Raw genomic sequence first — 21,383 nt, 5'->3', positions numbered from 1 at the left:
AAGGAGCCAGATTCTAGAGTTACCACCGAGAAGTCACCAGGAGTTTTTGATGCAGTGGCTATTGAGAATGAGGAAGAGAGAAGGGTCTGAGATGGCCTCCAGGTCCTTGGGCATGGAGATAGCATATGGTGACCAAATTGATGCCCCTGGATGAGATGACTTTGATAGATGGAGTTCCTTGCGGATGTAGAGAATAGGCCCAGACTCCCCTATCACCTATAGCCATAATGAATGGGTCCAAACTCTGCTTCATCTCCTGATAAGGATATAATGCTGTGGGAAGCAGCTCTGTATTCCAGGTAACAGTCCTGGGTCTGTAGACAGTTGTTTAAGAAACCAGAAAAGGAGGATAGAAAGTCCATTTTTAATTGCATACAGTATTTGAACTTCTGAAAATGAGAAATAAAACTGTTAGATCTCAAAATGCCTCATTATGTAACAGCCTGGCTTGTGCCCATTCGGGGTACAGGGAACATTGTGTCAGGCCTGACAGGGGAGAGTTCATGTTCTCTGAAAATATTTCCTGTGTCTCTGTTGGATCTCAGGCTCTCTTTTCTACATAAAGACGGTAGCAGCAGGAGGAAACGAATGCCAGTTCTGGCTGTTCTTGGAATTCAGATTTAGTAAAGAAATACAAGAACGTAGGCTACTGATCCCTGTCTGCCCCCAAGTATAGAGAAGGAAGGGGCGGCTGAGAGCAGGACTAAGAAACAAGCTGTGTACCTGGAAGCCTGAGTGCTAATTTAACAGCCCCATTAGAGAAGTCACCTTTAGGAGACTGCAAGGCTGGAATCGTACTGCACGGATTGGGTTAAGATCATCTCTGAGACAAACAACCTGCTAGATTTTGATTAGTGGTTCTCACAAGAACCAGTATCAATCAAGCAGATGTAGTACTGACGTAGGGCAGCAGGGTCACAAGTAGCAGGTCAACGTGCATCTCACTCTGTTTGGGCTGGACCGCCATCCTCCTCTCTCAAACTATACTGAACTCTGATCAACTCATTTGCTGGAACAACAAATGGATATGCAGAAGCTCTGATAATTTATCAAGACAGGAGGACAGACACCTGGTTGTCCTTGGCCCACTTAGTACTGTTCTAATCTTCCTGGTTTCTTCAGTTTTTCAGCCTGTATTTGGAAGGGCCATGGTCTAATTTGCATTACTCTTCTACCACTTTGCATCTTTTTAGGATCCGGGCTATTCCATGGGAAGCTTGCTTCAGAAAAACTGAGTCAACAAAAGCTTTGTGTGGAACTCACAAATTGTCACACTCGATAACAATGTTAAGAAAGAACAGGAGCAAACGTTCAAATGATAGCTCAGTTCCTTGTTTTGTACGTAGCGGGGGCAGGCAAGCCTGTTGGGTATGTTTGCCATAGAAAAAGTGTTCAGGAGTGACTCTCACTCAATTTTTTTAGTGAAGTTGCCAATAAGCAGGATTTACATAGAGTAAAAGACCCAGTGAATATATCAAAATCTTCTCTTTCCTGTTTCTGTATCCAGTAACCACAGTAACCAGACCTCTTGGGCTTGATTTTTAAGAAAGCAAATTACGAATATTGCAGGTGGAGTAGAAACACCCACCACAGCAAAATATGGTCTTCAATGTGCAGATGAATATGTCCTTAGATGTCCTTTTGTACAAAATCAATTGAGCTGTGGTCCCCTTAGCTATGAAGTTATTCACTCTTTCCTACTTCACAAGACTGAGGATAACTTTACTAATACCAGGTAAAGGAGCGCCCTCTAGTGGAAGACCATCAGGGCAGACAGTCAGTTCCGTTCCTTTCAGTCGCTCATCATGTCTTTGCGACCCCATGGACTGCAGCACACCAGGCCTCCCTATCCATCACCAACTCCCAGAGTTTACTCAGACTCATGTCCATCGAGCCGATGATGCCATCCAACCATCTCATTCTCTGTCGTCCCCTTCTCCTCCTGCCTTCAATCTTTCCCAGCATCAGGGTTTTTTCCACTGAGTCAGTTCTTCTCATCAGGTGACCAAAGTATTGGAGTTTCAGCTTCAGCATCGGTCCTTCCAATGAATATTCAGGACTGATTTCCTTTAGGATGGACTGGTTGGATCTCCTTGCAGTCCAAGGGACTCTCAAGAGTCTTCTCCAACACCACAGTTCAGAAGCATTAATTCTTCGGTGCTCAACTTTTTTTATAGTCCAACTCTCACATCCATATGTGACTACTGGAAAAACCATAGCTTTGACTAGATGGATCTTTGTTGGCAGACAGTGGCACAGGGAAAAAAGGCAGCAAAGAAGAATGTGGGGCTTTGCAGGTAGCGCTAGTGGTAAAGAATCCACCTGCCAATGCAGGAGGCCCAGGAGATGTGAGTTGGATCCCTGGGTCAGGAAGATCCCCTGGAGGAGGAAATGGCAACCCACTCCAGTATTCTTGCCTGGAGAGTCCCATGGACAGAGGAGCCTGTGGGCTGCAGTCCATGGGGTCACAGAGTCAGACATGACTGAGCACACACACACACACACACATACACGCACAGAGAAGGATGTTGAAATGTGATGGGACCTGCCATACCCTCCAGGTGATTTGGAAGATGTTTATCAACAAGTCTGTCATGTGGAATTGACAAGAATGTACTGAGGCTTGTGCTCAGTAGAAACGCAAATTCACATCATTATTCCAGGGCTTCCCTGATGGCCGGCTCAGTGGTGGGGAATCCATCGGCCAATGCAGGAGACAGGTTCAGTCCCTGATCCAGGAAGACCCCGCATGCCATAGATCAACTGTGGCACAACTATTGAGCTTGTGCCCTAGAGCCCAGGAGCTGCAACTGCTGAGCTCATGTGCTGCAACTGCTGAAGCCCACAAGCCCCAGAGCCCCTGCTCTTTAACAGGAGAAGCCACTGCCGTGAGAAGCCTGCACACCACAACCAGAGAGTAGCCCCCACTCTCTGCAACCAGAGAAAAGCCTGAGAAGCAATGAGGACCTAGTACAATCCCCAAAAATCATATTCCAGGGATGTACTATGTTCTTCGTGGCACTCACCTTTAAAGCTTGGGATGGGCAAGGTAAAGGAATGGGGGATGCATTTGGGTAATCAGTTTAAAAATGGAGTTTAAAGATGGTAAGGTGAACACCCCCACCCCCACTCAGGGATTGTTAGAGTATGGTTCCAGTTGCTTCTTTTAACAGAAGAATGCAATTCATTGTATTGTTTATCTTGTAACTAGGAAGAAAATTACAAAACACTTTCAGCCCCAATCCTGCAACTGTAATGCTAGATTTTTACAAAAATGTTCATACTTCTCTTGGCTAGGGTCATGATATTTCTGTTTGCCTTTTGTTCCTGTTACTAATTGTTTCTAAATACAAGAGTAAACTTTATAAATCTTAAAATTTTGAAGTTTAAAATGACTTATGGGCTAATGGTTTATAGAGAAAGAGTTTAAAGATCATCTTGTGTGGGAAATATCCTGCTGTACATGTGCATTTGTACATATATTCATAACAAATGTGTGTCGTTAGGATTGGGACCGTACATATATTCATAACAAATGTGTATCGTTAGGATCGGGACCGTACATATATTCATAACAAATGCGTATCGTTAGGATCGGGACCGTACATATATTCATAACAAATGCGTATCGTTAGGATCGGGACCGTACATATATTCATAACAAATGCGTATCGTTAGGATCGGGACCGTACATATATTCATAACAAATGCGTATCGTTAGGATCGGGACCGTACATATATTCATAACAAATGCGTATCGTTAGGATCGGGACCGTACATATATTCATAACAAATGTGTATCGTTAGGATCGGGGCCTCTGGCTCATAGCTCAGTTGTTGACCATCATCAGTGAGCTCTTCTCAAGAGGTCAGAAGCATGTTTCCAGGCAACAAGAAACTGACTTTGAAGCTTGTGCCCTTCAAAGCCTGTGTAAGATGCATCACCTGGGCCATGGAGTCAGCTGGTAAAAATGCAGACTCGGCACCTTTTAACTAAAACCGCAATTGCCTTCATTTCCAGTCTGTGACACTGGAGAGTCTCTGGTTGTTCTTTTTGGCAAATGGCCATGTGGAGAAAATGGCTATTGCAAGAGCTTGTATAAGTTCTGTCTGTCCTTCAAGGACCATCTAAGGTCTCCTGTCTTCCTCAAAGCCTGCTGAGCCTGATAAATATACCCTTTCTGAACTCTTGGAGTCTTCCTCTCTGTGCAATGCACGTGGACACGCAGTCATATGCTGTGCGTGAGTGTACCGTCTCCCTGGTACCTGCTTATGCCCTTGAGAGCAAGACCACTGTGTTACGTATCCTGGGTTTAGTTCATTTACACTCATTCATTCATTCATCCAGTAAACAGTTTTTGAGCCTATCTAGGACCAAGTTTTCCGAAAAGGCAATGGCACCCCACTCCAGTACTCTTGCCTGGAGAATCCCAGGGACGGCAAAGCCTGGTGGACTGCCATCTATGGGGTTGCACAGAGTCGGAAATGACTGAAGCAACTTAGCAGCAGCAGAAGCAGCAGGGCCTAGTTTTACTCGCTGGGGAGGTATTAGTGAACAAAATGAACAAGATCTCTTTCCTAAGAGAGTCTTGTGGGGGTGGTGAATCTGCAACTCATAACCACAATTGGAAATTTTCCACAAGGAATGGTAAGTATAAATGTATACACTGTGACAAACTTACAGGGGATAAAAGGAATATGGTGCCCTAAGAGAGAACCCTGGGTAGCCTTATTTAGGTTAGGGGCCAGAAAAGACCTCCAAAGTGATGTTTAAGCTGAAAACCAAAAGCATGGTATTCCCCATACAGCAGGTGCTAGAAAGTATTTCTCACCTTGAGAAATGTTTAACCAGATCTTAGGTCATGTAATATAAACCTTCTAATTGTGGAGGGTCCTCCTGGCTATGTCTTCTAGTGTGACCCCCCCCTCCCTTATTTGCTACCAACCTGTGTATGTTCTTTCTGCTGCTCCCTGGTTCTGATAGACCATGGAGACCCCACTGTATCAGCACAAGCTATAGTGGAAGTGAAACAGTCGGACCTCAGTGTTACTTGGAGAGGTTATTCTCATGAACATGTTTACAAAGCATTTTCGTAGTCCAGAGAATACTTGCCCTAATGACAGCACCATGACCTTGATCTCTGTAGTGCTTCAAAATAAAAAGCACGTGGCCTTTGGAATTCAGCAGATCTGGGTTAGGACCTAGCCCTGTGACTGGGAAGAGATTTCATAGTCCTTTCTCACCTGTAAGATGAGGGTAAACTCACTTGAAACTCACAAGATTTTGTGAGAATTAAAGTAACACACTCAGACACAGAGAAGAAAGCAGTCACTAAACTTTCATTGCCATCTCCTGCACTTCTTTCTTTCTGAATTTGGTCCATGAGGGGACCTGGGGACACCAGACAGGGTAATTATTCAGAACTTGTGAGCCAGAGTCAGGAACACACAGCCAGAAGCCCAGATAAGTGGATGGGGCTCACCTATGAGGAGGAAAGGGGGCCATGAGTTAGGGCTCTTTAAGGTTATGGGAGTTTCAGCACAAGAAAGAATCTGTTCTGTGTCCCCAGGGATAAGGATGTGAGCAGGGCAGGAGGTAAGTGGCAAGACCTAAGACCCCCAGATAACTGCACTGGTGAGAGTGATGCAGGGGAGAGCAAACAGGGAAGGCAGAAAAGTGTGGGAGGGGAAACTTACCTCAGACAGGCCATACGGCTTACCTGCAAATGTTATATGTAATTATAATCAAATCCCTCTTATTCCCTTACAGGTAAGTGCAGATGCTTCCAGCTTGAGAAAGGCAGATCCCAAAGGTCGGAGTGCACTGTTGGCTGATATCCAGCAAGGGACTCGCCTCCGAAAAGTCACGCAGATCAATGACCGCAGTGCCCCGCAGATTGAGGGTAAGTGAGCATCCGGCCTGCTAAGAGCCAAGGGCAGGCCATGTGAGGCTCAGCCAGACACTCCTGGCTTGCTCAGGACAGGGCCACAAGTGCTAATCAGGACACACATCTGGCCATCTCAGACCTGCTCAGCGTACAGTCTACATGGGTGAGAGAATCAGAGCTACCTTTCCTGATCTGCTGATGATGTTTAGCATATCTACCATCAACTTTCAAATACTTTAAAAAAAAAACTTCATGGTAAAATAATTATTTTAATTGTTTTAAAATACACACAATATGAAACTCATCATTTTGACCATTTTAAAGTGTCCAGTTCAGTGGCATTTATATATTCAGTGTTGTTGCAACCATCACCCCTGTCTAGTTCGAGACCATTTCCATCACCAGTAGGAAACCTATACCCATTAGCTAGTGGAGGTGATGGAATTCCAGCTGAGCTATTCCAAGTCCTAAAAGATGATGCTGTTAAAGTGCTGCACTCAATAGGCCAGCAAATTTGGAAAACTCAGCAGTGGCCACAGGAATGGAAAAGGTCAGTTTTCATTCCAATCCCAAAGAAAGGCAATGCCAAAGAATGTTCAAACGGCTGCACAATTGCACTCTGACAGGCTAGCAAAGTAATGTTGAAAATTCTCCAAGTGAGGCTTTAACAGTAGATGAACCAAGAGCTTCCAGGTGTTCAAGCTGGATTTAGAAAAGGCAGAGGAACCAGAGATCAAATTGCCTACATCTGTTGGATCATAGAAAACGCAAGAGAATTCCAGAAAAAAAAAAATTCCATCTACTTCTGCTTTATTGACTATGCTAAAGCCTTTAACTGTGTGGATTACAACAAACTGTGTAAAATTCTTACAGAAATGGGAATTCCAGACCACCTTACTGGCCTCCTGAGAAACCTGTATGCAGGTTAAGAAACAACACCTAGAACCAGACATGGAACAATGGACTGGTTCCAAATTGGGAAAGGAGTACTTTCCCAATTTACAATATACAAGGCTATATATTGTCACCCTGCTTATTTAACTTCTATGCAGAGTGTATCATGTGAAATGCTGGGCTGGATGAAGCATAAACTAGAATTAAGATTGCTGGGAGAGATATCAGTAACCTCAGATATGCAGATGACACCACCCTTATGGCACAAAGTGAAGAGGAACTAAAGAGCCTCTTGATGAAAATCAAAGAGGAGAATGAAAAAACTGGCTTAAAACCCAACATTCAAAAAAATGAAGATCATGGCACCCGGTCCCATCACTTCATGGCAAATAGATGGGGAAACAATGGAAACAGTGAGAGACTATTTTCTTGGGCTCCAAAATCACTGCAGATGGTGACTGCAGCCATGAAATTAAAAGATGCTTACTCCTTGGAAGAAACACTATGACCATCCTAGACAGCATATTAAAAAGCAGAGACATTACTTTGCCAGCAAAGGTCAATATAGTCAAAGCTATGGTTTCTCCAGTAGCCATGTATGCATGTGAGAGTTGGACCATAAAGAAGGTTGAGCACTGAAGAACTGACGCTTTTAAACTGTGGTGTTGGAGAAGACTCTTGAGAGTCCCTTGGACTGCAAGGAGATCGAACCAGTCAATCCTAAAGGAAATCAACAATGAATATTCATTGGAAGAACTGATGCTGAAGCTGAAACTCCAATACTTTGGTCACCTGATGAGAAGAACTGACTCACTGGAAAAGACCCTGATGCTGGGAAAGATTAAGGCAGGAGGAGAAGGGGATAACAGAGGATGAGATGGTTGGATGGCATTACCGATTCAATGGACATGAATTTGAGCAAGCTCCAGGAGTTGGTGATGGACAGGAAAGCCTGGCATGCTGCAGTCCATGGGGTTGCAAAGAGTCGGACATGACTGAGCAACTGAACTGAAGATTTGATTGTATGGATGTTACACAATGTATTTATCCATTATGAAGTAACATTTAAAGATCACTTATGCTGTGTCAACATAATCCTCAAATTGAATGAGCAAAAAATTCAAGTCTCAACCCTAACAAATGCAAAGATTTTATTTTCCATAAGGAAAAATATTTCTGCCGAATTCTCTCACAGGATCATATGACTATAAGTTTCTATGTCTTCTAGAGTATGATGGAGTAAAAGGAGCCTTGTTCCTGCCATCAGATGACCCATGTTGAGTTCTGATGCTGCCACCGTGCACATCAGGAAACCTCTCTGAGACTCAGTTTGCTCATCTGCAAAATGGGGGGAGATAATAATACCTGCTCTCTTTTTTGGTCAAGATTGTTGAAGGCTGAAATAATAAATACAGTGGAAGAAAGTGAACATGAAAGTCGCTCAGTTATATCCAACTCTTTGTGACTATATAGTCCATGGAATTCTCTAGGCCTGAATACTAGAGTGGGTAGCCTTTCCCTTCTGAAGGGGGTCTTCCCAACCCAGGGATCAAACCCAGGTCTCCCACATTGCAGACGGATTCTTTACCAACTGAGCCACAAGGGAAGCCCAATATATACAAAGTATGGCACAAACAAGTACAATATTGTAAAGTAATTAGCCTCCAATTAAAATAAATAAATTTAAAAAAAAACAAAAGTAAAAAAAAGAAATACATTTAAATATAAGGTATTATTATGGCTCCATATATTTTGCAATGATACATGATGGTAATTCTCAAAGATAGTCCTAAAATATAATTGTATCTAATATCTGTAATTATATATGTTAATGTACATGAATAGGCAAATTATTTTAAGAAATATTTTCAGGATTGATTACAATAAAAATTAGTTCTGGCTAGACCCATCATCTAATTAGTTAAGACTAACTCAGTGGACATGAATTTGAGCAAACTCTGGGAGCCAGTGGAGGACAGAGGAACCTGGCATGCTGCAGTCCATGGGATCACAAAGAATTAGACATGACTTAGTGACTGAACAACAACAAACAAGTTAACAGATCAATTCATTTTATTGGGACACTCATTTCTTTATCATTCTAGTGAAGAGGTAATGTTTAATGTTAATACTAGGGATAATCTGGCCACATTCCTCCACCAGTAGGCACTGTGCCCTGATTTCTCTGTGCATATTAGCTTCAGGCTGTGGACATTGTCTGCCAGAAATTCTTGTAAGCTCAATGTCTTCTCACACACATCTGGAAGTCTGGAATTAGTGACCTCTCTCAGGAGCTCATGAGCTTTCTTTCCCATAGGGGGAAAAAAAAGTGCAGGGAAGAGCACTAGGCCCAGGGAGTGGGAACTGGGGAGATAGAGAATGAAAATGCCAAAGAAGAAATCACTGCAGACCTTTACTTCCTGCTTGCAAATCCTGGACCAGGCTCTGTGGACCAGAAGTTAAAATTATTGCCTAAATTAAATCTATGGGTTTTCTTCATCTAGTCCTCCTACAACAGTCAAGTGAAAATGGGGTCAGCTCTTTACCTACAGTGTTTGGGTTTTCTAATCTAAAAGGTGACATCTACTAAATGGTTTTCCCAGGTGGCTCAGTGGTAAAGAATCTGCCTGCCAATGCAGGAGACGCAGGTTCAGTCCCTGGGTTGGGAAGATCCCCTGGAAGAGGAAATGGCAACCCACTCCAATATTCTTGCCTGAAAAAATCCTGTGGCAGAGGAGCCTGGCGGGCTACAGTTCATGGGATTACAGAGTCCACAGACTGAGTGCACGCACACATACATCTACTAAATGGCAGTATAGAGATGCCTTTGTTTTGATCCTTTTTCAGAATGCTTACTACTAAAGGATCTTTGGTAGCCTGGAAAGGGTGGCAGACAGGCCGGGGCACAAGGCAGGGGTTCTTGAGAAAGATGTTGAGTAGGAAAAGGGTAACGCTGGTGGGCGGAGAAGGGAAGGCTGCCACGGGCAGTGTTAGACCATGGCCAGGGTGAGAGCTGGCCGCTCACCTCTGCTCACAGGTCCACAACTACTTGCCTCTTCTCTCTACAGGTTCTAAAGGAACCAACAAAGAAGGAGGAGGTCCTGCAAATTCTCGAGGGGGGAGCACACCTCCAGCCCTGGGAGATCTGTTTGCTGGTGGCTTTCCAGTTTTACGACCGGCAGGCCAGAGGGATGCAGCAGGTAAGGAAGAGTTCAAATTGGCTATCTTTGACTCTTATCTCCTTGCCTTGCGGAACCAACAGGGCAGTCCTCACCTGCCCATAAGTGACATGTTTAGAGTGAATAGTGACGTGGTAGGAGATCACCTCTTTGGAAGCATAAGTACTAGAAGTTTTCAAAACACAGAATTGTTTCTAAGGGATCTTTGAAATCCTCATCCTGTTTAAATCATCCCATTGTAATCACTGAAGAAGGAGGTGCCATAGTGTGGAGTGTTTAGCAATGGTGTGATCGTGGCCCACACTGCAAAGTATGGATGTAAATCACAATAGAAGGTCTTCATGATGTCACTGTGGACTCACTGGCAGTGGTGAGTTATGATGGGTCTCTAGCATCATGTCTGTTAGGTGTTGCTATGTAACAAACCCTAAACATCACTGGCTTGTATAGAATGTGTATTGAGTCTCCTGGAAACATACACAAATGGAAGGAGGAAGACATATTTCATCTTTTGATAAACACCCAGGCTCAAAAGCTGATTCCTTTCATGTAAACAAAGCCCCCTTGATGCTCTCGAACTGGCCTTTCCCTACCACTTCATGGTCTGCTCTTGTGTTTCTAGTTGGATTTCTAGGGCTTGCGTTCATATGATGAAGGAAACCCTTTGCTTGGTGCTTATTCTCAGAGCCCTGTCTGCTGCCTGGTTTCCTCACCAGAGCTGATTCTGACTCCTGTGGGTCTCCCCTTGAACTCACACTGCTCAGCTCTCTGCTTCATCCCAGAATGGGCAGGCACATAAGCTGGGCAAGGATTTGTGCTGTCCTTGCTTCTGCTGCTCACATGGTGATACAAACGGGTTTGCCCATCTCTCATTAGGTTGGCCATTTAGTAAGTAGAGGCTCCTGTACTTTAACTGACCCACTTTAAGGGTTTTGGAATCTCAGATACATGGTGCTCTCAGACACTTAAAAACTTAAAGATTAGTTATTCAGGGATTGATTCTGCTACTCAAACTTGTTACCTCTTTAAAGTCATCTGGCTGGTGGGTAGAGAGGGAGGCCTTGCTTTGTCTGGAGAGCTGCCTGGGTCCTCCATCTTCATCCCTGTGGACTACTGAAAACAGGCTGGAGCACTTGGAGGCAGCAATCTCTGAGGGTGACGCCTACCCTAGACCTCATAGAAAATGTCTCACGCTGGAATAGCAGGTGGAAGATCCTGACCCTGAAAAGACCAGGTGGGGACCTCCTGCTGCTGCTCATGGGCAGTCAGCCCATTCTGGCAATGCTTGCTTTAGCGCCCTGGCGGAACCAAGTCCGCCAGGGTAGATGCATATGTGCAAAGATATTATCTCCTCCACAGCCATCTAAAAGAAAATTTCAACAGAGGAATAATGACAGCTCCACCCTGCCTCCAGAAGAGCGATCCTCAGTTGAGACTCATGTCATGAGTCATGTGTCCAGGTGGCTGTCGTATCATAGCCAGAGTAGGGTCATCCGTTTGGAAAGCCAGAGTTACTGTGGTCCTGCTCACTTAGTTTTAGCCCCAGAGTCACCTCTCCATGCCCTTCCGTGATCGGCCTGACTTTTGGCACCAAATACTTTTAGCACCCGGTTCGGTAAACACACTGGAGACTCAGGGACTGAAAAGCTCAGAACCACCAACAGCTGCTGGCATTATAATTTGATATGAAACCTGTGTTTCCTATTCTGCAGCACCAGGAAGCTGAAGGTGTGAGAAGCAAACGTTTTCTAGTGGTTTCCAAATATTTTCATAGAGATTATAGAATATACAAGTGCTGGAATAGGAAAAATGTATTCCCAAAAATTCCTTTTAGGGAAAGTGTATTTATTTGGAAGAAATGTCTTAATATGCTTCCTGAGTGGAGCGTGATACTCCAAGGACATATTTAAGTGACTGCAGAACTTTTGTGCAGTAAACAAGGAGAGGGACTTTTTTCTCTTTGAAGTGACAGAGGGAAAAAAGGGTAAGAAGTGGCAAGTAGGGTGAAAGGGTGTGCAAAGAGTGAGGAGGCCCCAACCAGGGAGCATCCTCCACCCGAGTCTTCCATGACATCCACCGAACACAAATGCCTACTATGAGCAAGCTGTTGCTGTTGGCATTGGATTTAAAGAGGCATTGGATTTCAAGTTGGGGTTGATGTGGTGAAGGGTCTACAGGGTAAGAAAGCCAGGAGATCAGGAGACAGCAAGCCACCTAGAAATGGGCAAAAGCCCTTGGGAAAGGAATCTTTGAGTTTCCAGAGGGTATGGAACTGGGAGGTTCAAGGTCATTGGACCTGGATCCCCAGGGCAGGGTGTATTCCCACTGACTTTCCAATCACCTAGTGTATTCAGGGAATCTTGAATCTCCTTTCAAATGAAAAACAAAGTCCATGTTGACAAAATGCTGGAGTAAGGAAAACCTCCCTCATCAGGAGCTTCTGGTTGGTACCCCCGCAGATGCGGCTGACTGGCCTGGAGAATAACAGGGTAGGGTGAGGGTGGCCTTGAGAGGAGGAAGGGTGAAGGAGGTCAGGGCAGCCCTACATCCTGGTCAGAGGGTGGAGGTGGGATACAACAGGGAGCTGGTGCCACAGCCGCATCTGGCAGCTCCAGCTGGGCTTGTCTCACCGGAGGCCAGTGTGTTTCTTCAGGCAAGGGCCTTGGGCTGGCACCCTTGCATGCCAGCTGCTCCACCTGCAGCCTCCAGTGGCCGCGCGGGAAGAGAATGACCACCATGAGGTTCACTGAGGTCCTGCTGGACAGAGCCCCTCGCTAGGGCGCACACCCCGCGCTGAGCTAACCCAGAATTCTCTCTTTCAGGTGGCAAGACCAGCCAGGGCCCTGGCTCCCGGGCGCCTTCTCCACGTCTTCCCACCAAGACTATCAGCGGCCCGTTCAATCCCCCTGCGTCTCCCAGGCTAGGCAACACCTCTGAGGGGCATGGCGCGGCCAGGGCGGTACCCCCTCGCCCCAGCGTGCCCGCCCCACCGCCCCCAACCCCGCCGCCACCGCCCCCGCCCCTACCGCCACCCCTGCCCCCGTCGTCCCCCGTCAAAGCTCCGCTGGTGTCCCCACCTGGCCCACCATCTAAAGGGAGCCCCCCGGTGATTCCACCGCCTCTGCTCTGCACACCGCCTCCTCCTCCCCCGCCACCCCCGCCACTCCCGCCGCCCCCGGCCTTGGGTCCCAGTGACAAGGCAGCGAAGCCTCAGCTGGCCTCCTTGCACCTACCGCCTGTCCCGCCCCCGCTCCCTCTGCTCCCTCCCTGTGGGCACCCCGGGCTCAATGCGGACGCTGCCAGCCCGGCCCAAGACGTGCGGGAACCTCCCGCCCCGCCGCCTCCGCCACCTCCACTCCCCCTTTACGCCTCCTGCACCCCCAGATCCTCTTTGCCTGTGCCCCCTTTGCCAAGTGCTAACAGCAGCAGTGAAGTCCCACCCCCGCTGCCCCCCAAGTCCCCCAGCTTCCAGGCCCAGCCACCCAAGCCCAGCGGGCAGGCCTTGCCGGCGCCGCCCGCCCCTCCGGGATCTCAGCCATTCCTGCAGAAGAAGAGGCCGGGCCGAGGCCCCGGTAAGCACTGCTGTTCTGGTCCAGGGTGGTCGTGTCAGAGGATCATTTTTTTGACCGTTGGCAGCAGCTCTGGAGGTGCTATGGACACCCCCAGGGGCCTGCACCTGGGGCCCACTTGGGAAAACCTCAGGACATCTTAACTCTGAATTTTGTTTTAGATCAGACCTGTTCAGTACCCTGTGGAGCACAAGAAAAACTTGTTTTACATGACTTTATGCTGAGGTATTCAGGTTAGAGACAGGAAACCAGGGTAAGGGAGGCTGCAAGACTTGTCCAAGATGGTGCAGACCACCAGCTAGGGATTCTGGCCTTAATCACCATGCCACGACTAGCTGTGTGACCCAGGCCGATTCCTCAGCCTCTTTGTGCTTTCTTTTCATCTGTGACATGGGCATAGCAATAATTCTCCCCTCATGCAGTTGTCAGAACAGTGAGATCTAGAGAAGTCTATTTGTTTTGACTATCACCATTCCCCAGGTTGAGACAGCTGTAAGTGCAGAACCAGCTCTGTAAGTTCCAGAACCAACTCTCCTGTGTAATTTTTGTCTGAGTTATTATAGTCTGGCTTCCAGCCAGGATTTTCATCGATCCTGAGTAGATTAGTTTAGCATTCTGCCATATTTTTGGCAGGTTCTCCAGCTGACTCAGGAAAACTGAGGGTCCATATTTTCAGCCAAACTTTAAAAATAATCCCTTCATGTTTCCAGCACAGATGATCTGGATTGAATATACATGCTTCATGACTATGATTTCCATGAAGTGATGAGGCTTCAGTCACCTTTGGTGTCCTTCTAAATGGAAAGCACACTACACATTCACACACACCCATGTACACACACACCCATGTACACACACACATACACACATGCATGCTGAGTCTTTGTGACCCTATAGACTATAGCCCGCCAGGCTTTTCTGTCCATGGGGATTCTCCAGGCATGAATACTGAAGTGGGTTGCCATGCCCTCCTCCAGAGGATCTTCCTGACCCAGGGATCAAACTCACATCTCTTGCAGTTCCTGCGTTGCAGGCAGATTCTTTACCACTGAGCCATACGGGAAGCACCCCCCACACACACACACACAGTCACACACATACACTAATAAATATATGCACACACTCATCAAAACCCACATCCACACACACAGCCCAACATATATCCACAATTACACACACAGGCTCATATTCCTTGATTTTTCAGAAAAAAAATTTTTTGAGAAGACTTTTTTTTATTAATTGAAGTATAATTGATTTGCAATGTTATATTAGTTTCAGGTATACAACATAGTGAGTCTATATTTTTATAGAGGATACTTCATTTAAAGTTACTATAAGATTTTGGCTATGTGCCCTGAGCTGTACATTACATCCTTGTGTCTTATTTATTTTATACCTTGTAGTGGGTACCTCTTAATCCCCTTCCCCTATCTTGCCCTGCCCCCACCCCTCCCTGCTAATAACCGCCAGTTTACTACAAAGATAATTTTTATCTTTTATTTACAAAGATAATTCTCTGTATCTTTGAATCTGCAGAAAATCTTTTGAAGCAGAAAGTTTCTTAAATATATATCCTTGAATTAAAAATAATACAAGCTCATTGTAGAGCAAATAGAAAAAAATGAAATCACCCATAATAACATCACCCAGAAGTAAAAACTATCGTATTTGGATGTGTTTCTTTTTTTCCTTAACATACCTACATATTTACATGGTTAATATGATTTTGTATACACTATTTTCTATTCTGTTTTTATTTAATATACTATTAAAAGCAATTTTGATGTAATTTGATATTTATTAAATTGTTAAAATGTATTTATAAGCATATTAATATGATAATTGATATGTGCCATATTTCTAGTGTTAAGATATTTAAGTTGATTCCATTTTTTGTTATTACAAATAATATTGCAGGAAATACATTTATAGCAATTGTAGTCTACATTTTAGATTTTTATTTTAAAGGATAAGTTCCTGAAAGGGAGTTCCTGGTACAAAAAGCAAGGATATTTTTAAGGCTTTTGATCACAAGAGATAAGATTTTAATCATTCTCTTCTCAACTGACTAATCATAATGTCCAGCATTAGTACTAGTGAGCCCCTTCTGAGGCTCATGATTCCTAAATGTTTAAGATAGGGTGAAAAAAATCAGTGCTTTAGATTCAGAGAGATCTGAGTTCAAATCCTGCCTTCCCACCCTCTTCTGTTTTTAATGTCCTTGAACCTTGCTTTTTTTAATTTGACAAATGGAAATAGTAACAATAACACCTTTTACAAAGGATTGTTATACATACCAAGTGAGGAAGTATGCCTGGGGTGCTTTGCCTGGAGAGAGGAGTAGCTAGGGGCTCAGCAGCCTCACTTCCTTCTCTCTGACCAAGTGGAGAGGCAGCTTCTCACCCAGAAGAGGGCTCCACAGCCCCTTATCCTCTTTAGTCCCTTTGTGGGAACAAGTAAATCCTAGTGGATTCTGGTACAGAGAAGGGAAGACCAGCAAGGGAGAAGAGGGAGACTGAGAAAGGGAAAGGCAGAGGGAGGAGCTGAGGAGTGAGGAGCGCTGATGGCCAGCCTCAGCACTGCAAACCGGACGCCGGGATGGGTGCTTGTCTGGCCTCTTCCACTGTGTCTTTGGACATGAAACTTGGCTTTCCACGGACAACACGAGGGTAATTTCTGCTCAGACCAACCACAGGGAGGAGCAGGAGATTGTACTTGTGAACATCTTGGCGCAGATACTAACGGTGCAGCTGTCATCGCTTCAATAGCAAAGTGAAGCGCCGAGTACCCGCGTTGATGTGCCAAGGCAGCAGGTTATGAACTGCCAAATGAGTCATGCGAAGAAGTCTTGGCAAAGGAGATCATCAGGGAAGAATTCATGAAGTAGGTGGGATTTGAGTTGGGCCCTGGGGGCCAGGTAGGTTTTAAAGTAACTGGAAGGAGAAACCAGGGACCAAAGTGCAGGAGAATGAGTGTGAGCAGAAACGCAGGGGCAGGAGCAAGCCCCCGACAGCCTACTCATCCAGCCCCACCCCAAGTCTCACCTGTAGAGAGTCCTTCCCTTGCATAGGATTTGCAGTATCTTTACTTCTTTGGGCTGTACCATCTGATGACAAGGGTTGATACTATAATTGCAGCTAATATTCATTGAGCCCCAACTACATGCCACTTTAATTAAATCAACTCACTTAATACAGTCCATGGAATTCTCCAGGCCAGAATACTGGAGTGGGTAGCCTTTCTCTTCTCCAGGGGATCTTCCCAACCCGGGAATCGAACCCAGGTCTCCCACGTTGCAGGTGGATTCTTTATCAGCTGAGCCACCAAGGAAGCCCAAGAATACTGGAGTGGGTAGCCTATCCTTTCTCCAGCAGATCTTCCCAACTCAGGAATCGAACCTGGGTCTCCTGCATTGCAGTTGGATTCTTTACCATCTGAGCCACCAGGAAAGCCCAAGAATGTGTATATATATTATTATTCCCATTTTATGGATGAGGAAACTGAGGCACATAGAGGTAGTGTTATTACTCTAGCAGGAGGACTGGGACACAATCCCAAGAAGGTTGGCTCGAGAGGCTGCCTTTTCATCATTATATCATCTTACACCCAAAGATCTCAATACCTCACCTCTCCCAGAAGATTATAGCATCTACCATCTGAAAGTCCTGTATCTGAATACACTGTCATCTTCTCTGCCAGGGACCGGTGGGGGAAAACTCAACCCACCCCCAGCACCCCCTGCGAGGTCACCCACCACTGAGCTTTCCAGCAGGAGCCAGCAGGCCCTAGCCTGGACCCCGACCCAGCAGCCTGGAGGTCAGCTGCGGAATGGAAGCCTGAACATCATTGGTGAGTGGGGTGAAGAACAACCTATAGGTTGTGTTAAATAGGGTTTCTTTTGAGGCTTTCTTGGGGAGGGGTTCCAGAATCTACTCCCTAACCTTCTGATTGAGACTACAGAGAGAGAAGAAAACCAACATTTAAGTTCTGTGTGTGTGTGTGTGCGCGCGCGCACGCATGCACGTGCACACATGCACACCTGTCTCCGTGGAGAAATCAGACATAAGACATGAATTCAGACATGGATGGAAGGCCTGCCAGCACAGGATCAATTAAGGCAAATCTGTGGAACTAGGAAGGAAAGTCATCTTTGGTCAGGTGTGACCAAAAATCTTTGGACCCCTTGGTGGTCCAAAACCTAGATCACAAAGCAGGGACTCAACTCATAAAAGAGCCACAAGACCCTTCTCCTTGTGCCATCAGGGGCTCATGGCAGAACTCGTTTGCTTTGGGAAGCCCTGATCCCCAACTGGACACAGGCTGGGCTCCTTCCCACCAGCCAGGCTGAGGACTCCTGTTCTTTCCACCCATCTCCACCCCACCTAGAGTTCTCCTCAGGAGCACAGGAAGGACTGCAGGCCATAGGGACTTGGAAGGGCCTTTGTTGCTGCCAGATTTCCCACGTGGGCCCTGGATAGGCCTGTGGCACTTCTGCTCCCTTTGGAAGCTTCCTTAAGACATTGGTTGAAGGAAGTTGGGTGGATGATGGGAAGAGTCTGTGACTTCACTTGTCCTGATTCCCCCTTGTCCCAGATAAGTGTTAATAGTAAAAGTTAAGAGGTGAATGGATGTCTTAGAAGGGAATAGCCCTGCCATTAAAACCTTGCACTGAGCAGGCAAACCTGTTTGCTCCTGGAAATTATTAAAACTCAGATCATCATGGTAATGAGAGTGATTTTGCAATTTCCTTGTGTGCAGATGACTTTGAATCTAAATTCACGTTCCATTCCATGGAAGATTTTCCTCCTCCGGATGAGTATAAACCATGCCAGAAGATTTACCCCAGCAAGATCCCCAGAAGTAAGTACCACCTCGCTAAGACTCCTGGTTTTCCCTGACCCTCCAGAATTAGGTGCTTGGGTGCACTGACAACCACAGGCTATACAGAGGAACTCTGAGTATCTACCTGGGCCTGGGTGGATGATGTGGCACCAAGAAGAAGGAGCAGGAAAGGAGCTGGTTTCAGGCAGAGACAAGGTTATCAGTCAGGGCAAGTGGACGTGCCTGTGGGGCTGCAAGGTAGAGGTGACCTGGACCAGGTTGAGCAGGGAGTACCAGGTTGAGGGGTAAGGTCAGGAGTGGCAACTAGCTTTTCAGGTCATCAGAGCCTTATCCTAAGCTAGGGATTAGCAATATTTTCTTTAAAGGGCCAGAGAGGACATGTCTGAGGTTCTGCTGGCCATCTGGTCTCTATCACAACAATTCAGCTCTGCTGTTTTGACATGAAAGCAGCCATAGAAAACACATAAAGAAATGGGCATTGCTGTCTGCCAGAAAACTTGATTTGGGAAGGCAGGCACTGGCTGCATTTGCTCTGCTGGCTGTATTTTGCTAATCTCTGCCCTAAATCACTACAAAAGAAGAGTTTTAGTAAGTGCTGTGTAGTTCTTCAACCTTCAGACTCTAGTAACTAAATTCTAATCCAAGTTGGCTACATTTGGAGCCCACGGTAACTAGTCTTATCCCTGAGAATAGAAGAAAAGCTTTACCCTGACACAGGTGGCAGTCTGTGCTGTGATCCTCTCCTTTCAGAGAAATGTTCAAATCAGTGCCCACACCAGAATAATCTCCTGGTGATCAAGAAGTAGTAGTTAAAAAATAAACCCAACCTACTCATGAATGGACATCTTACAGAAGGAAGGGCATTTGCCATTTCAAAAAGAAGATATGCTTTGGGATTGAAATGGCATTGGTGAGCATGAAATACTGCAGGAGCCTCGTAGCACAATTAAATGAGCCTGTCCCTGCCATTCCTGGGTGCCGCGGAGAGAACCTTGTTGATTATGTGAGTGTGAGCCTGATACAGTTCATGCTTATCTGATTACATTTCTTCTTACAGTTTTCCTCTTGTATTTCTGCCATTGACCTGTAACCCAAGATTAGAGGTCTTCATGGTCTGGGAGATGACTTTGGTTCCATCAGATGAGGCTATGTCCGTGCTCTTTTGTGACATTTCTGGATCTGTCTCTGCCTGCTTGCGTGCTTTCTCTCTGTCCTTCTGACGCACAGCACACAAACCCCGAAGGCTTCGTGCTTTCAGTGCTGTCTTCCCTGCTCCACTCTGCAAGTATGAGCTGTTCCTTTCTTTAGTAGATGACTTTGTCCAGTTTTTTAAAATGTATTAGGTTCCTCAATTCACTAAACAGAATTACCATATAACCTAGCAATTCCACTCCAAAGAATTGAAAGCAGGTGTTCAAACAAGATATCTGACAGGTATTCATAACTATTCACAATAGCCAAAAGGTGAAGAGTACCTGAATGCCCATCACATGGTAAATAGATAAACCGAATGTGGTGGAGCCATGCAGTGAAATATTATTGGACAGTAAGGAATGAAGCAGGGATACATGCTACAACATGGATGGACCCTGATAACATTATGCTAAGTGAAAGAAGCAGACATAAAGGCTACGTATTGTGGGATTCCACTGATACGAAATACCTAAAATAGACAAATCCAAAGACACAGAAAGTGGATTTAGCAGTTGCCAAGGGCAGGAGGGTATGGAGAATGGGGAGTGACCGCTAATGGCTATGGGTTTCCTTTGGGGCTGATGAAAATGTTCTGCAACAAGGTAGAGCTGATGACTACATAACCATGGGAATGTATTAAATGTTGTTAATGGAAAATTTTATATTATATGTATTTTACCACAATAAAAAGAAAGTGCAAAACCCTATCACTAGGAATCTTTGGGAAAATGCATAGCTCACAAATATTCATTAACTTTAATGGTGATAGTAAGGGTGAAGTCATGATCGTATGGACAGATACTTATTAAGTCCCTTAGCACTGGAGAGATTTAGATAAACGATCCCCTTGATCTGTCCTTGAGAGAGTCACATGCTGGTGAAGGAAGAGAGGACAGACAGACACTGAAATATAAAATTTCACTCTGGTGTTCCCAGCCAGACTGTCCTCATCATGGTCAGTTCACTGGGAAAGTGGCTGATTGATTGTTTTCATCCCAACTCCTTTTTTCTTTACATTTAATTGTGGTTTAAAAAATAGATAACATGAAATCTACCATCCTAACCATTTTTGTGTATACAGTCCAGTAGTGTGAAATGCATTTACACTGTTGTACAACCAGTTTCCAGAGCTCTTTTCATCTTGCAAAACTGAAACTCTATACCCATTAAACAATTCCCCATTCTCCCCTCCCCTAGGCCCTTGGCAACCATTGTTGTACTTTCTGGTTCTCTAGTTCTGAGTCTGACTACTTTTGGTACCTCATATAAGTAGAATCATGCTATATATGACTTTTTGAGAGTAGCTTATTTCATTTAGCATAATGTCCTCAAGGTTCATCCATGCTGTAAAAGGTCACAATTTCCTTCCTTTTTCAGACTGAATAATATTGCATTGTATGTATTTATCACATTTTGTTTATCTGTTTGTCCATCAATAGACACTTGGGTTACTTTCATCTTTTGGCTGTTGTGAACAATGCTGCTGTGTACACAAATGTACCAATAATTCTTTGAAACCTTGCTTTCAGTTCTTTGGTGTATATACTCAGAAGTGGAATTGGATGACGTAGTGATTCTCTTTTTAATTTTTTGAGGAACTATCATATTGTGTTCCCTTTTACATTCCTATTAGCATACACAAAGTTTCCAGTTTCTCCACATCAGCACCCACACTTGTTATTTTCTGGTCTGGGTATTTTGTTTTGTTTGTAACCATCTTTATGGGTATGAAGCTGTATCTCATTGTGGCCCAACTCATTTTCTAAAATACATTTACTTTATACTTATAGCAAAATTGGCTACCATTATATCCATTA

The 21,383-nt window shown here is 45.1% G+C and overlaps 1 protein-coding gene across 2 annotated transcripts in view; it reads left to right on the top strand.

Moving 5' to 3' along the window:
• WIPF3 (WAS/WASL interacting protein family member 3) overlaps positions 1–21,383 on the top strand; it is an 84,530-nt gene that overhangs the window by 50,972 nt on the left and 12,175 nt on the right. For both annotated transcript variants that reach the window (XM_025291248.3, XR_006552825.2), the window contains exons 3-7: positions 5,771–5,903; positions 9,851–9,982; positions 12,784–13,533; positions 17,230–17,379; positions 18,289–18,390. In XM_025291248.3, the coding sequence (XP_025147033.2) occupies positions 5,771–5,903; positions 9,851–9,982; positions 12,784–13,533; positions 17,230–17,379; positions 18,289–18,390 (1,267 nt within the window). The remainder of the gene's footprint in view (positions 1–5,770; positions 5,904–9,850; positions 9,983–12,783; positions 13,534–17,229; positions 17,380–18,288; positions 18,391–21,383) is intronic.

The sequence above is a fragment of the Bubalus bubalis genome, chromosome 8 (assembly GCF_019923935.1).
Source record: "Bubalus bubalis isolate 160015118507 breed Murrah chromosome 8, NDDB_SH_1, whole genome shotgun sequence".
NCBI lineage: Eukaryota > Metazoa > Chordata > Mammalia > Artiodactyla > Bovidae > Bubalus > Bubalus bubalis.
This window is presented reverse-complemented; position numbering and strand designations above follow the sequence as displayed.